General features: G+C 29.6%; 2 protein-coding genes across 4 annotated transcripts in view; both read right to left on the bottom strand.

Moving 5' to 3' along the window:
• Positions 1–3428: 3428 nt before the first annotated feature.
• On the bottom strand, positions 3429–12877 carry LOC136988454 (activating transcription factor 7-interacting protein 1-like). The gene is made up of 3 exons (XM_067286301.1): positions 12602–12877; positions 7696–7795; positions 3429–4076 (listed from the first exon to the last, which is right to left on the bottom strand). Exons 1-3 carry the CDS (start codon positions 12875–12877, stop codon positions 3787–3789), a joined length of 666 nt encoding a protein of 221 aa, XP_067142402.1. The 3' UTR covers positions 3429–3786.
• Positions 12757–17217, bottom strand: part of LOC136988450 (enolase-phosphatase E1-like) — a 70673-nt gene continuing 66212 nt past the window's right edge. For all 3 annotated transcript variants that reach the window (XM_067286295.1, XM_067286296.1, XM_067286294.1), the window contains one exon: positions 12757–12897. In XM_067286295.1, the coding sequence (XP_067142396.1) occupies positions 12885–12897 (13 nt within the window). In that variant the 3' untranslated portion in view covers positions 12757–12884. The remainder of the gene's footprint in view (positions 12898–17217) is intronic.

Raw genomic sequence — 17217 nt, 5'->3', positions numbered from 1 at the left:
AATCTGAAATAAATATACTCCAAATAATATAAGTAAAATAATATTTTATTAATGATTTCATAAATAACAAAAAACTTTTTCCTGCAGATGAATAAAAACCAACATCGTTGCAAAGTTGTTAACCTTTGGGAAGCCTGTGAAAATCTTTCTCACAAGCAATTACGTGTTGTACTTTTTACAACACTTCGAATATTTTAATTTATTTGGTAAATTTTATATGTAAATATGAATTTACATTTTCGTTTACTTTTTTAGTCTCTCAATTAATGCACAATTATAATCGGCATAAGAGAAGATTAAAAAATGGATATTTCACAAGCAAAGTAATCACACATTTTATGAAAATAACACTTACTATATGGAATAATTATACTTGTAGTCAATTTAAACATACATTTATGGGAAGATGTAGATGTGATTTAACGTTAACAATATGCTATGAAATCATTAAAGTAATTTTATTAAACTCAAGTTTATGAAATTATTTAAAGATAAATCAAGTAAAAAAATATTTTTGTAAACGACAACTCCATAACCCGATTGTTAATTAAAACCAAATAATCTGCCAAATTATTGGGCTATAACCAGGATAACTAAATGGTCAGAAACGAAATCTTTTTTAGTGGTAGGAGGTTACGCTACTATCTCGTGTTAATTTTAATAATTATATATTTTGAATTTAAAAGCGGCAGCAGTGTTGTCAGCTTGAGAGATTAATCCCTCTGCGTAATGTGCTTTCCCCTGCAAAAGGACTTTAGTGATTTTCTTAGAAAACAGCCAAAACTGCAGGGATGCTTAGAATACTTATTTTTAAACTCTGTAGAAGGAAATGCAATTCGGATAAGGTAGATTTTGGCGAATAATGAAAATATGGCATGAGTACATAACTTTACTCAACACTGGCTTCTGAATTTGTAATGAGAGGGGTTTTTTAAGTGCATAAAAGATTTTTTTAAATACGTTAAATAAATTTTTGTTTTCTATAACCTAACGACACTGAGCGGGCAGTTGCAATTTTGAGTCTGCTCAGGGCCGCGTATTTTCTTCTAAAAAATTCTATTCTGATAGTCCGATAATTCGGCAATTCGTTTGGCTTTAAAATTATTTTTGGTTTGCCCCACATCTTAATTAAGCACGTGAAAATGACCAAAAAAGTGAGAAAAGTGAGGATACTTCAGAAAAGTGAGTACAAGTGAGAAAAGTGAGCGACTCCGAGGCCTGGGTTTTGATGTATGAGTTTTTGGGATTCGAATTATCTCAGATTCGCTCCAGCGATTTTACAATTATACCAGAATCCATCGTATTTTTGCCCCTGCTCGACGTCTTTCCCTCGAAAGCATGAGTGTCTCTGGAATAAAAGTTATAAAATGTTAACCTTTTAACAAATTATCCCAGAGTCTCTCAAATATATACTACTAGCAGGTAGGCCCGACGTTGGTCGGGTAAAAGTAACGATAGCGAAGATTAAGATTACATTATAGTCACAAAAAAAGTAATTTCATCAACGAACTAAGTTTTTCTAAAGAAAGGTCGAATTTGAATGTTCTAATATTGTTCGATTTTCACGACGTGTTCTGATTATATCCTTCGATTTTCATCGAATATTCATAAAGAAGAAAGGTCGAGAGAAACCGAACTAATCTGTTTAAATTTGAAAATCGAATATGTTCCAACATATTACTCTTTTTCTTTAAGCGCCCATAAATCTTGCACGTCGCTTTCTCTCGTTCTCCATTGTTACTTAACACTTAGGGTACCAGATTTAAGTACCAAACTGTGTACCAAATTTCAACTCCTAACTGTTTTGGCGAATATTAAGATTATTACGTTATAGTCAACCTTACCTGTTTTCACAGAATGCAAGAATTGGGTCCTCCCTGTTTCCAGACTAATTACAGAATTTTTAGACAGGTCTAAAAATATGTTCGATTTCCCGCAAAAACGAAAAAAAAAAAACTGCATCCGCGTCTTGCACGTCGCTTTCTCTTAACACTTCCATCATTGATTGAAATGTTAAGACTTAATCCTGTCCCCCCCTGTGGAGAGGAATTTCAAAAAAATCCCTTCTTAGTGTGCGTTCTCGTGATGTACCCTAACTATGTACCAAATTTCAACCTTCAACTCCTAACCGTTTGGGCTCTGCGCTGATTATTATTATTATTATCAACTCGTCTCGATTATATATATAGATTCACATGCTTATAGGACGACCTAGGTTTTTGAAGCAGTAAAATATGAATAAAAACCTTGTCTTATATGCGAGTAAATATGGTATATAAATGAGGATATTTGCTAGCTATGCATTCCTAAGAATTTGATTCAATGAAACTTGGCAGTTATGTTAACATACTTCTAATGTAGATAATATCAAACATACCACCCCAAAATATTGATTAATTTCTATATATCAATTTTCTGTTTACATTCAATTTACTGGTTTTACATGTAGTACCGTCTGTTAGCAAAACACTTTAAAAAAATAATAAATTCAATGTAATTAATACAAAAAAAAAATGTATAATTTAAACAAAAACCTATTATTATATTCACTTAATTACTGTGACAATGATATAGCACAAAGTAGACAAACTATATTAGTGAGATTGGTGGCACAGAGCACTGGTGTTACACTGTGAAAACTACACGAGAATTTTGTTTTCCACTTCTAACAACTTGAGTACAGGTTTGTTAGAAATGAAATTCAGATAATGTTCTTATAATGGGCTTTACCACATATATTTTTGAAATTTACAATTAACACTGAGTTTAACAATTACTGTGACAAGTATTTTTATACACCCAAGCATGCCAAATGTAACAAGCTAGTTTAATATATATGGGGTAAAGCTGTGACTTAGTACAAAACAGAGAATCCTGTCTTTGTGAATGTGTAAGTTGAAAACCATAATGAAATGATTAGCATCATAACAGCATTAATTTTATAAATAGAAATGGCCTACTTAATTTAAAATTAAATTATTAAAAATAAAATATTGAAGAATATTTACAATACTGTATTTTAAAGTGAAACTCTCATATAAAATGAAATTTTGTATTTTCTGACCAAGCTAAATTGAAATGGTGCTATTCAAGAATCACGTAAATTGAATTTCATTTTTTGGAAATCTAAAACTGAAAAAAGAAAAGAATGAGAATTCTTATTAATCATTAAATGCAAACTATTTGTATTTTTTTATTATTATTATTATTCTCAAAAAAATTTTAATGAAGTTTTTGCACAAAAATGTATTTATTTTCCATTTGAAAATAAATTGGTATCAAAATAATTAAGGAATTGTACAATTATACAGTACAATTCTACTGTATAAACAAATAGTTAGATAAAATAATAATACTTATTCTCTTATAATACAAATATTCTATCTTTTATTGTAATTAATAAATAAAATTGTACAGTTAAAACACAATAACCTGGTGCAATAATCTTTTATTCCTAAATTTCATACAAACAGTATTTTACTTTTAATGATTAAAAATATTTCACATTAATTTTTCTGTATTGATTTGAGCTAAAAGCACTTTGAAAGTATTTTTGCATGTAAATTATAAAATTAATATCGATAATAACTTTTAAATGATTTCAAACAAACAGAAATTGACGATGTATAAATGCTTTTATAACAAATTTATTGAAAAAAATATATAAAATAACTTTTATATTGTCTTCAGAAGATTAAAAAGAAATGATTTGAAACTGATATTATATGTACTTTAATGAACTCATGACTAAATTATAATACAGACAAGATATGTACCTTAAATGAATTATTTATTAGTGACTGAGTTTCTTCCCACCAGCACAATACTGGTTGGGTCACTGAATGGTCCAAGGCGACTGTGTATATCAACAGCTCTGACTGCAAAATGATACGTGTGTCCTTCTACAAACTGTGTCAATGTGCATGCCATTGGTAATGGTAAGGCTTTCACATCACCAACTTTCTTCCATAAATTAGTATTTGGTGGACCATTACCTTCTTGATATGCATATAACTGGTAACTAGATACTTCTGCATGGGTGTTGTTAAGAATCATATTCCAAGACAGAACAATGCCTAAAAATGAATACAGAAATTTTATATATTATTACATATTCTTTCTGATAAAAACTTCTACACTAATGATTCATTGAACAATCTATAACATATAAAAAATATAAAACAATATAAATATATTTCATGACAAAACAATTTCATGAAGTTCTTATTTAAGAAAACTGAGATTTCTAATTTGATACCATATCTAATCTGTAAATATGTATAAAATTATTTGATTCTTTGATAATTAAATACAAATAATACAAAAAAATATAATAAATAATAAAAAACACTACATATAGTTGCAAGAGAACACATTGAGGACCAGAAATAGTTGTTCCAGCAAAACTTGGCACTTTGTCTTACACACAAAAAAGTAAACCATCGTATTCTTGTGATATTTTTTCATGATATGGCAAATCGCTGTTATATTTTGTTGCTTTACAGATCAAAGACACATTCCAGGAATTAAACATTAACATTTTAATCTTTTCCATACTGAAGCAATAGCAGCGTGTGGGTATCTAACATGGGGGCGCTGAACAACAATAACTTGAACAGATATTAAAAGAGACCTGAGTTAGAATGTGCAAACTTACATTCAACTCTGTACCATTGTGGATGAAGAGTAAGAATAAATTTTTTACATTGTATATACTGTACATTTGCATAAATGTGTTTAACACAGTCAGTTTATTTTATTTATTTACAAAGGTAAGGGAACTCAGGTCCTTGAGGCCTTTCCTACTTGACTTTGCTACTCTGAGTAACTACTACTATTTTACATAACAAACAATACACACACACACACAATATATACTTTTAAATCAATTAAAATAAGTTAATTCAAGATTTAAAAATTTTTTGTCTTTCATATTTTTCTTTATTATGGTCAATATTCTTTTTTATATAATACTTTTGAAATAATATTTCTTAATGCTTAGTTTATGGACAAGTGAAGATAATAGCGAGGTTGAGGCCAAAGTTTTAAATGCAAAAATGTGTATGTCGGATGTTCAGCACCGCTTTCCTGTAAACCTAGAAGTTTGACAATGGTGTTTGGAAAGTCAGTGAAATCATGCTTGACATTCCAAATGCCATTGTCAGACTTTTAGGCTTACAGGAAAGTGGTGCTGAATGTCCAACGTACATGTTTTCACATTTAAAAATTCAACCTCAACATTGCTGATGTATAATTTCCTTCAAAATAGTTGGTTTGATGGGATGTGGCAACACAACACATGCATGATCTGCCATGGGCTTTCTGTAAAAAACTGACCCCTATTTAGGTGTTAGATACACAATGAGAACCCAGAAAACTCCATGTGGCCAGCTCACTGGCGTGTTGTAAACCTGTGACCAACTACCAGTGTTAAGTGATTTTATCCACTTGGCACTGGTGGGCCTCTTTCAACATAGTTAAATTTATTGATACTAGATGACATTACTAAAAAGTAAAATTTAGCCTATATTAGTTTTCTAATATTTCTCTGCTTTATATTTATTATGTTGAAAATAATTTCATTATTTGTGAAAGGCCTTGCAAATTTATGTATTTTAATGCAATACTTTAGCAGATTTTCAAATATTATGATAAAATTTAGAGTTGGCTTATAGTAATTAGCTATAGTAATATGCTACCATGTTGTTAACTGGTAAAAATATAGTTGAGTCTGCATAAGTCATCATAGGTATAACTCAACACAGTCAATTAAGTAGTCAGTTTTTTGTGGTCCCGGCCGACTTACATAGGCATTAATGTTAAAAAACTGATTTACTCGACACTGTTTAACTCGTCACCACTGGATAAATCAACACACTTTTGCTGTCCCACACTTGTTCAGATGTCTGATAGGTCAACTCCCCTCCTGAAAAGATGAGTTCACACCACACAGCACTCATTTTTTCAGGAGGGGAGTTGACTTATTTATTAATATATACATATTAATAAAAATGCCTTAACATTTTATGTTTTTTTTTATATAAAATAACAACAGATAAACAAAAAGAAAATATACAATCTATATCAACATCAAAGCAGAATACGAATTTTCATTTTCTCACATCATGTGTTATTTGTAGCACGTCTTTCACATTTCTGTTAGAAATGAGTGTCCAAAAGTTAACAATGCTTAGGCTGAAGGAAAAATATGAAATTATGTCTGAATTTGAATATAAGAAAACTTGCAAGCCGAATTTGGAAAACAAAAAAACCTTCCAAGAACAACAATGGTTGGAATACTGAAGAAAAAAGAAGAAATTAAGAAACCTTTCCTTGGATTTTCATCATGGCTGTCTCAAAAACGCCAGAGAAAGTCGCCGTACAAAGATGTCGAAGATACTTTGGGACTTTGGCTAAAGCAAAATCGTTCATTGAATCTTCCTGTTTCGAGACTGACACTGAAACAAAAGGTGATGGAAATTGCTGGGATACTTGGAGTAGAAACCAACTTTAGCACCAGTGATGAATGGTCATAGTAGTACATTGCACTATTGTATTTTCCTAATTGTAGTTTTGTGGTTTTTTTCAACTTTGCTTTAGTCATCATATCGGATAACTTGACACATTTCCACTTCCCCTTGGGGTGTCGACTTATGAGGACTCGACAATATTTTAAATAATAGAAAGAAATGATATACATTGCCACCAAGAAAATTAACTGCAAACGTTTTTGATCATTTTAAATCATTAGGCAACCAAAAATTGAATACAATAGTATAGAATGTATAAAATTAGGAAATGAACAATATTCAAAAACCCCCCAAAAAAATAATGAAGTAAAATGACTTTAAAATCAGACACAAACAATTTAAATGGATACTTAAAAAAGCAGATCCATAAAAGCAAGCACTATCAAATGAAATCTGTTATAAGCTGTAATAACATCGATTCTCCTCAATACTTCAAGGAAGCTCTTAAATATGGTTTGAAATTTGTCCTTAAATGTAACAGTGATATTAAGGATGAAACTTCCAGGACTGATGTCCTCACAACTCCATTATCTGAACATGATGCCAATTACTGTGAGAAACTACTCCCAAGATTTACATCAATAAAATATGATATCAGTTCACATATCACTCCAAGAAAATGGCTGAAACAGAATGAAATTGTAGATGATAGTAGACAAAAAAATCCACTATACTTTTGAAATGTGACACATAGTATGAACAACTAAAGACATATATTGGTAATACAGATTCCTAACTACACAGATACTTTACAAAGGATAATTACTAAAATACACCATTCTAATCTACAGCAACTTCTACCATTCCTCTGGGAATGTGTAATGAAAATACCTAAAACCAAAAACAAGACCATACATTACCACTATAGGATACAAAAATATTTAAATAAAATACATATCTTGTTATAATACACTTTTAGAATGATTCTTTTATCAATAATACTTTGTGATAAATGCTATTATAAAAAAATTAAGTAATGAATATTTTAGGTTTTAAAATCTGACTGTTCAGTTCAATTACTTAATTACAGTTCTTTAATTTAAAAAAAAAAGAAATAACTTTTCTTAAGCATAGTTTGTGTTTCTAAACATTAATGGCAATAAAAATATTTGATATTTAACAATAATTTTGTGAATTATATATATTGCATAAAAATTCTACTCACCACTTGAAACTCTAGAGATTTTTAGTGCTGGTTTTGGAGGAAGTGCTTTGAAATGTTGATATTCAGGATTAGGTGAATGGGAAGGAAGAGGTGCAGGATGCTAGAATATAAAAATTTTTTACATGTTTTAAAAATAAGTAAAAATAAATTCAGAATTATGTAATACAAAATAATATGAAAAAGATATATTTTAATGATTTTTTTATCATAAATTACAGAAATTAAAAATATCCATCTTGCACATTTATTGATATAAACCAATATTAAAAAGTACCAATTCTATTCACAAATGTAAATTATAGCCTGATATTCAATTAACCAAAAATTATATTATTTATACAATTATACATATTATTTATATTTATAATATAATTTTTAGGTCAGAAGGCCTTTACTTTTGTCTAATATGATGATTTGATTCTAAACCTATTCCAGATCATTCTTTTCTACTAGAAATTTCTAAATTAAATTATTCAATTCACAATTAACCTTTATTATTAATATTAGCACAAGATAGTGATCTAACTGCTGACTTTTTTTTTATGCCAAATTAAATTATTTAATAAATTGTACAGAAGAACACTACACAAAAACACAAACTAACTTTGTTATAATGGAGTTCTGGGGAAAAACCAAACGTCAATGAACATTATGTGATTTTGTTATTCAATCACTTCAAAAGAGCCATCTCAATATCCTTAAAGGATACATTTCTGAAGTTGTTTCCAGTCTATTCTCTGTTACACCAAATTGTGTTCACAGTTTTAGATAAACAAAATTTCTTTCAAACCTCTAAATGTTTCTTTCCACCCTCAATATCTATAATAATGTAAAATTTTGTATCCATGTCAATAGCCATTTGTTTTCTTTTCTTAGTTATCTTGCACAATATCATCCTCTCTTTTTCAAACAAGTCAGTCAAGTTTTTATTTTCTATTAGGGTAAAAAATAATGTGTTATAACTGAATATATGGTATAACAGAGTCCATGATATGACAGTCAATTTACATACAAAATCAAGCATTTAGCCAGATCCAGAAAGCAATACATCTTTTTATCAACCAATTGTTTTGTCATATTAAAAACAAATGTTTAATTATTTCCAAATAAATTACTAATTATTAAAAAGTTTATATGTTAAATGTTTACTTCAATATGTAGACAAGCATTATACAAGAAATCCTCATTAGTTCAAAACTCAAGGGACAAAATAATCATGACTTCAAATTACTGAGTTTCAAATTATCTGAGATTTACATATTTCTGTACACTATGCCAAATGCCACATAACTGATGTAGTTTATTAAGCAAATGGAATGCAGCTATATATATAGAATGTTACTTTCATTAATTAATAATTATTAATAATATAAATAAATTGTAGATAAACAGCACCTGTCCAGTGAGAACCCACAGATTGCCAGATAGATTTTATAAAAAGGAAAGCAGAATTCCTCAAAATGTAGTCCAAATTATTTTTAAAGCAGACCAAAAAGTAGTAAGTTGCCCAAATGTAGTAGCCTAGAGCCCTACAAATTTCTCAATCTGCTACTTGCAACCCAATCTTGTGATCCTGAAAATCAGACTTATTTTAAGAGATCAGAGAAAATAAAGGGGAAGTCCATGTGTAAGGTGACATCCGAAAATATGTTACTGTAGAAGCAAAACCATATTGGCCAGATCAGAGTTGTTCTTGGTCTATTGTTCTCTCATAGGAGGCACTTCGATCTAAACAAATAAATTAACATATGCATATCACAGTTCAGACAGAATTTTCACTTTGAATTCAAAGTAGCTATACTTCGAACTAACCAAGTTCCTTAACATGTAAAACTCTATCCACAACCAGAACAAAAGTACAGTTATGAACTAATGGGATTTCAAACTATCTGATTTCGAGTTAATGAGGATTTCCTACATATATTCAACAAAAACATTTGGTTATTAGTTAGAATTTAACTGTTGCCAATTTTTTTTATTTTACAGAAAATTCTTTATAAACCACACGTACCTGAACCAATTACCGGTGTTGGAAAAAAATGAAAAATACATCATTAACGTTTTTGAACTTTGGAAGTAGTTCTTCAGACGATAAAAGCGACGGAACGCAGATCCAAAAATAGAACAATTATTTTTAAACAAAATCGAACACTTCGCGTTAAAGTTGTTTGATTGGACATGTGCATTCGGTGTGGGTAGATGACGATTAAAGGTCCGTGTCGATGAGGGCCTGCCAGGCAATGGACAAATTGAGCTCTTCCTTATAATTTATGCAGGTGGTGGCACGGCTAGATTTGTAAATGGAAATAGCCTCCAACCACCTCAGGTGTTCAGGGTGAGACGAGGTGCGGATGAGCCTCGCTTGGTTGAGGGCCGCCTCGATGTCAGGATTGGCTGCGTAAATTGCAAGAGCCGTAGAGTTCTTCCCATGTAGAATATCTGCATTGTTCTCAAGTATTCTGATTCCAAATGATTGTTTGGTTGAACCGATATAAACAAGGTTTCTGCCACACCTGTGATCCTTAAAAGGTATAGAGTAAATGCCCAGAAGTCTGTTGGGATCGGGGAAATCCTTCCCGTTACAGAGGATGTCCAAGATGGTAGGACATCTTCTGTATGTTATTTTAATATAGTATTTGTTGGCGATCCCCTTATATAACAAAGCCATGTATGGATTATACGTGATGGGGATCCGTGTCTCATCTTCCGGTGGATTGTCGTGACGTGAGCAGATGGCAGATACACGTGTGGAGCGATGGTGACATTAATCAATCTATTGATTAGCTTGTGGTGCCAATGAATGGTTGCTAGGTGTTTGATATGTTCCAATTCGGTGGCAAGTGCTGCTGGAGTGGACAAATGTGAAAATGCCCTCTTAATTAACGTGTTGAATGCGGCGATCTTGTATTGGAAAGGGTCACATGACCCAACCGGGATATAAAGGGAGGCCGTACCTGGTTTACGGTAGACTGAGGTGTGTATAGACGATCCTTCGATGTTGATGTTTAGATCCAAGAAGTGCACCTCCGTACTGTTAGCCTGTTCTACTTCTACAATTAAGCCATAAGGGTTGTCATTAACCAATTCTGCAAATGCCGTCACATCTGGTACATTTCTCCATAAGATGATGATATCGTCAATATATCTTTTATACAAAATGAAGTTAGGAAGATACTGGGAGAGGACCGTGTGCTCCAATTGCCTGATGACCATCTCGCATAAGTCTCCAGCTACTGGGCTTCCCATAGGGACTCCTCTTTTTTGTGTATAAACTGTTCCATTGAACATAAAAAACGAGTTATAACACAACATGTGGGCCATCTCCAGTACTTGTTTGTGCAATGTGCGATCTCCAACAACTCCAAAGAGAAGGTCCCCGAGAGTGCAAAATGCTAGGGGGAGCTACAGTGACGAGTATAAAGATTTAAAATCCAATACGGTGATAAATCTTGGAGGAGAGGGAAGATCCTTAAGGAGAGAAATGAGATCTACTGAGTTAGTGATGTTGTACGAGTAGTCTTCAAGAGGGGGGGCTATCAATGAGTGGGTGCCCCTCTCCAGTTTGCAAGTAGGGGCTCTAGCTTTATCCATCACAGGTTGTAGTTGGCAACCTTGTTTATGGGTCTTGGCGAATGCGAAGAGCCTGGGAGTGTCAGGGGAATCCACGACTATGTTACCCAATTCCAGGCATTTAATTAGTTTCGAATGGGCTAATCTTTATATTATAACATAACGTTTCTCAGTTATACAGTATATTGTATTTACTTAAATAAGCCAAGCACTCTTCTTCCAAAAAATTGTGATAAAAAGTCAGTGTATATAGTTTCTTGAAAACAAATTTAGCAATGCAACTCACAAAGTCTAGTGCTTCTCGTTACTAATCATATTGCTTACTTTGCTATTGATAAATTTTGCTTACCAACTGGATGACTTTGCTTAATATACTGCAGACAACTTATAGAATTATTAAATTTAGCAAGAGATGGCGCCTAACGCCTAACTCTAGTACCAAATTAACTTAAATTATTAATATTACTATAGCCATTTGCTAGCCCGATAATTCGGCAGTTGTTGGTTTTTATTTGGGAATTCTTTAAATATCTTATTTATAAAGGAAATTTTAAATTTATTTATTTTTATTTTTAAATAAAAATTGATGGCAATATTGTAAACTATTTTTCAATTAAAAAAAAACACTACTGATGTTATACTGTATTGATGCTACTGGAATGAAACTTTTAATAATACAAATGGATTTTGAAAACATTTTTGTTTGGTCCCCAAGCTTATTCAAGTATATACAATTAAAACAAAACAAAATTCTTTGGAACAATTATGAATTCAATTAAAATAAATTAGTATTATAACAAAATTTTATAATAGATTTTAAAGAAATTAAACAACATTACACTTTTAAAAAGTTAGTGAAGACAAAGATGAACCGAGATTATACCATTTTTCCTTTATTTATTTATTTTCACAAAATTCTAACAAATTTTTATCTCTCTATAATGTTATGGTTTGTTCAATTGTATGGATTTTTAAAAAATTTTGCTTTCTAATAATGTTATTACACTATTGAAAGGCAATATAAAAAAATCCAGCATTGAGTTGATTGATTAACTTTCCTGGCAGCAACACTTAAAACTGCATTGGCACCATCTGTTATGATGCTTTATTAAAAATTTTTTTAGATAATTATTATAAAATGGCAAAAAGCTTCATTTTGAAGATAGGAATGAGTTTTATAAAAAATGGTAAATGCTAATAACAAGTAAAATCATCAATAAGCCCATTCCAACTTGAGATGACACACACCCATCTATCTCACAACCTTCTTGACCTTTGTTATATATAACAGCCAAGAAAGTAATTAAATAAAAATAAAATATGTAAATTTACTTACTTTTGCTACACAAGAGATCATAACTGTACTCGAACTACCGGCATTTGTTTGTTGCTTTGTTATGACTTGAGTAGATTTAGTTGGTGTTAACTGATTCATTTCTGTAGGTGTGGTCACAGTATTACCAGAACTTAATGTACTTGTGTTCATTGGTACACTCGATACTACTACTGTTTGTAATGGTCTCTGAGAAATTGTTGAATTTGCTACAGAACTTCTTGGAACAGGAACAACACTAATAGCTGGAGCAATTGAGGTAGAAACTGTCTGCTGCATTGGAAATCTATTTGTTGGGGCTAAAAATAATTAAAAAGTAGTTGTTATTCTTTTTCATAGAAATATAAAAATACTTTATTATATCATTCCAGTAATATTAATAAAATTTCATTCACATTGAATATGTTTTTTCAGTAATGTAAAACAGAATGTACTGTGTGATGAACATAAGATATTAAGTTTACATTAATATCACATAAATATTTTTAAAATCCTGTATTACACATTACATTTAAATCTGCAATTTTTATAATCAGTCTTAAATTATCAACAATATGAGTAAAGTGGTAATTTTAAAAAATCAAGATAGTGCATATATTAAATAAATTTAAACAGACATTCAATTAATACCATAATTTACAAAGATTTACTTAAAAAAAAATAGGTTAATGTTACCTAGGTATACAAAATGGTGGCTCGTCTCCGATTCCAGCAATCAGAAGACAGGGAACAGTGGGGACTCACGTTCTAACCTAACGTAACCTAACCTATTCTAATAAATTACCATAATTGTTAGCAACCAAATTATTAGAATAGGTTAGGTTAGGTTAGGTTAGAACGTGCATCCCCACTGTTTCTGTCTTCTGATTGCTGGAATCAGAGGCAAGCTGCCATTTTGTATACCTAGGGTAACATTAACCAAAAAATACATTTGCTAATTTTTCATTCTAGTTAAAAAATAATGAAAATGCTCATTATGTGTAGCTCACTAAAATATTCTTTTTTAAATTGTGATTTTATTTTATGTTAAATTTAATTGTTTTCTCTCAAACCTTTCAATGAGGAAAGATTTTGTTAGATACAAGAAAGCAAAATGACAAAATAACCAAACTAACTTAATGAATAATTAATATATGAACTAAAATCATTTTAAACATGATTTTAATGGCTTGTTTTTTATTACAAGATAAAGGAACAAAGATGAAATTTAGTCATATATTAAAATGTGTGTTTTGTATTTCAAAATGTATTTGTTGTCATATTTGAAATGTCATAATAAGTAAATCATATTACTTATCATAAATTCTTTAGATGAATCAGAATGAACCATTCCTTTACTGTGAAACTGTATAATTTATAATTATTTAACAAATACTATTTGTTTTGGATAAGAAAGTCATTCTCAAATGCTTTACTGAAGCAGAAAAATCACAAAATAAACTAGATATTCAATAATTTTCAATAAGAGATCATTACAAATAATTAAATATCTGAACAAATTACTGAATATTTTTCAAATTTCATTATTTTTAAACTAAAAAGTGAAGGTAAAATAATAATCCATTCTTCAAGCATAAGTTTTCTTAAATATTAAAAAAGTTTATCATCAGCAAGATGACATCTTTAATGGAACACAGTTATGCAAACCAAAGCTAATATATCCATTATGTTTATACTACTTAAAGTTAAAAAAATATATTTAAAAATTTTATATGTTTTAACTTTAAGTAGTTTAAATTATGAGGAGAGCCACATTTAGTCAAAAATTATCTTAAGTTTTCAAGTAGAACAAGGAGCTTTCTTTCTTCAGTAGCATTAATCAGATTTCTTTTTGATTTCCATACATTCATGCTAGAATAGGCGGAAAGTAAAGAGATATTCTACTACAATAAAAATTGCTTTAAATTTTTACTAAAGATTGTTTACTATTTTGTTTTTATATCTTAATTCTATTAAAATACCCCTACTTTTTTTTAACAGTTTTTATTATAATGGAAAAAATTACTTTAATTTTATTGTAATGGTGTATTTTCTATAAAATTTTTCATTTAAATTTGATTTACTCAGTCAATAATCTATATGTTACAGTAAAAACCCGTTTTTAGTGAAAACGCGTTTTAACTAGTTGAAACTAGTTTTTACTGGATGTCATTGTTAAAACTAGTTTTAACTAGACAAAACGGGTTTTTAACAAAATGGCTTAGTAAAAACTGTTTCGACCAAGGTCATTCAGCTAACATGTTCCTATAGTGTATGATGAATTTCGTATCGCTTTAACCCTTTTCCCCTGATATCTTGTTTACGTAAATAAACTACTACTAGCCCGTTATAGATAGCGATCCAAACAATGCCGAATTATCAGGCTAGCAAATGGCTATGGAAATATTAATAATTTAAAAATTTAATTTAATTTAATATTTATAATTTAATTCTATAATATAATTTAAACTCTAGTAGCAAATTATCTTAAATTATTAATATTTCTATAGCCATTTGCTAGCCTGATAATTTGGCATTGTTTGGATCGCTATCTTGTTTACGTTTATTTTGCGATCCCTCCTAAGGCAATATAGGTCAGTCATGCGATATTATTTTAAAAGTTCACCAAAAATCAAATTATCATTATATCTATATGAAAAAAATCACTTACATTTATTAATATCTTTAGTTTTAAATACGATATTTTTCAACCCATTTTATTAAAAAAATTTATAAGAAAAAAAATAAATATATATCAGAACTGACACATAAACTTGATAATTTGTAACATTTTGTGAAAATTAACATTGTCTAGTTATGTAGTTGTTTGCTGGCACTGAGCCAGAAAGACCTAGAATATTGTTTTGTACAATTCGATATAACACTTACGCATGTATGTTTATTCGTTGTGAAATTATCGCATATTATATCAAACATTTGTTTGAAATCAAAATTTTATACTGCTATCAACTAATATAATGAATTTCATTTCATATCGAATGAGATTATATCTGTTGTTAATAAATTTTACAAAAATCGATATTTACCAAAGTAACGATGAATCGGTACTCTCGAAGTTTTGCTTAAAAAGCCAGGGTACCGATCGATCGGTGCCTTCAGGGGCAAAGGGTTAATTAATGTTAATAACACAGATGTGTGACCAATATTTTCAATAAATATCGTATTAAATAATACAAATGTTTTAATCCCAATCATCACTTTATTTATTTCCCCCAAACATATTTATGTAGCTAAAAGTAGTTTTAACTAATGTTAAAAGTTAAAAAGTTAATGTTTTAGTTTTATCTAAAATCAAAACATGTACAGCAGTAAATTCTAGTTTTAACTAGACAAAACGGGTTTTTACTGTAACATATATAATAATTAGTAATATCATCAATATTACAGATATTAAATAACTATAAATATTATTTAAAGAAATAAAGACATTACATAAAATAATAATTTCTAAGAGTCTTTTCTATTCTCCTGTTTCACAGACTAATCTAGAAGTAACAGTCAAAAAACTTGAAGGTGAAATTCATCTAAGACATCAAAATAGAATATTAAAAATTATCACAAAGTTAAAATATGATCAAAATGCTGTCTTCACAATAAAACAATGATTAAAATTTCTACAATATTTACTCTGTGATAATTTTTAATATTCTATTTTGATGTCTTAGAAGAATTTTACCTTCAAGTTTTTTTGACTGTTACTTCTGGATTAGTCTGTGAAACAGGAGAATAGAAAAGACCTTTAGAAATTATTATTTTTATGTAATGTCTTCATTTCTTTAAATTGAAGAAACTCCTGGGAAATGTTGTCTTCATGTATGGCTTTATATAAATATTATATTACTCCTAGGCTAGTGAGGCTTTTTTGCCCGATGCCAAATTTCTTTAATCGCACTTTCCATTTCTATTTCAATTGCCAGAATTCCAAGATCCCTATTTGCAAGAATCTTTTTAATTTCACTAATATAAGTTGATCTTGTAGTATATCATTTGTTCTCCAAAAATTCCCTTAGAAGCTACTCCAAACTGTTCTGAAAACTGAACCATTCAACTGAAACATTCAAGTTTCCCTATATCTAATACCTTTTTATTTATTAAAAACAAAAACCTTAATAATTCCAGCATTAAAAATATTTAATAAAAGCGTTTTCGACTGTTTTAAACAGCCTTCATCAGTTAAAACGAACTCAAAAAACAAAAAGAATGCAGAAAAAATAGAACTCAAGCAAATATTTAAAATTCAAATTAATTCCAAAGTAAAAATGCCGTTCTGGATAACCAGAATGGCATTTTTACTCCAGATCCAGAACGGCATTTTTACTTTGGAATTAATGGTACATTACTTTACATTAATAGTACATTAGTAGATTGTAAATTCTATGCTTTTTATCTGATATATAATAAAATTTTTGTAAATTCTTGCAGTTTGTTTCTAAACTTTCCGTAAAAATCTGAAACAAGTTTTCTATTTCAGGAATTAATTACATAGAAAAATTAAAAATAGAAATCTGATTAAACTTATTTAATCAAATTATTATTAAAAGAATTAAAATGAATGAAAATAGATTTAAAAGTAATAATATATACATTATTTTTGAGAAAATTCTTTAAAGATGTTTGAA

The sequence above is a fragment of the Centruroides vittatus genome, unplaced genomic scaffold (assembly GCF_030686945.1).
Source record: "Centruroides vittatus isolate TY-2023 unplaced genomic scaffold, ASM3068694v2 scaffold_3315, whole genome shotgun sequence".
NCBI lineage: Eukaryota > Metazoa > Arthropoda > Arachnida > Scorpiones > Buthidae > Centruroides > Centruroides vittatus.
The sequence above is the reverse complement of the archived record's forward strand: the minus strand, read 5'-3'. Positions and strand labels throughout refer to the sequence as shown.

Excerpts from the sequence above, each read along its gene's own strand:
- LOC136988454 (XM_067286301.1), bottom strand. The coding sequence starts at position 12,877 with ATGCAGCAGACAGTTTCTACCTCAATTGCTCCAGCTATTAGTGTTGTT. Across the intron at positions 7,796-12,601 it reads TGATCTCTTGTGTAGCAAAA|CATCCTGCACCTCTTCCTTC; the intron begins GTAAGTAAATTT and ends TTTATATTCTAG. Across the intron at positions 4,077-7,695 it reads AATCTCTAGAGTTTCAAGTG|GCATTGTTCTGTCTTGGAAT; the intron begins GTGAGTAGAATT and ends ATTCATTTTTAG.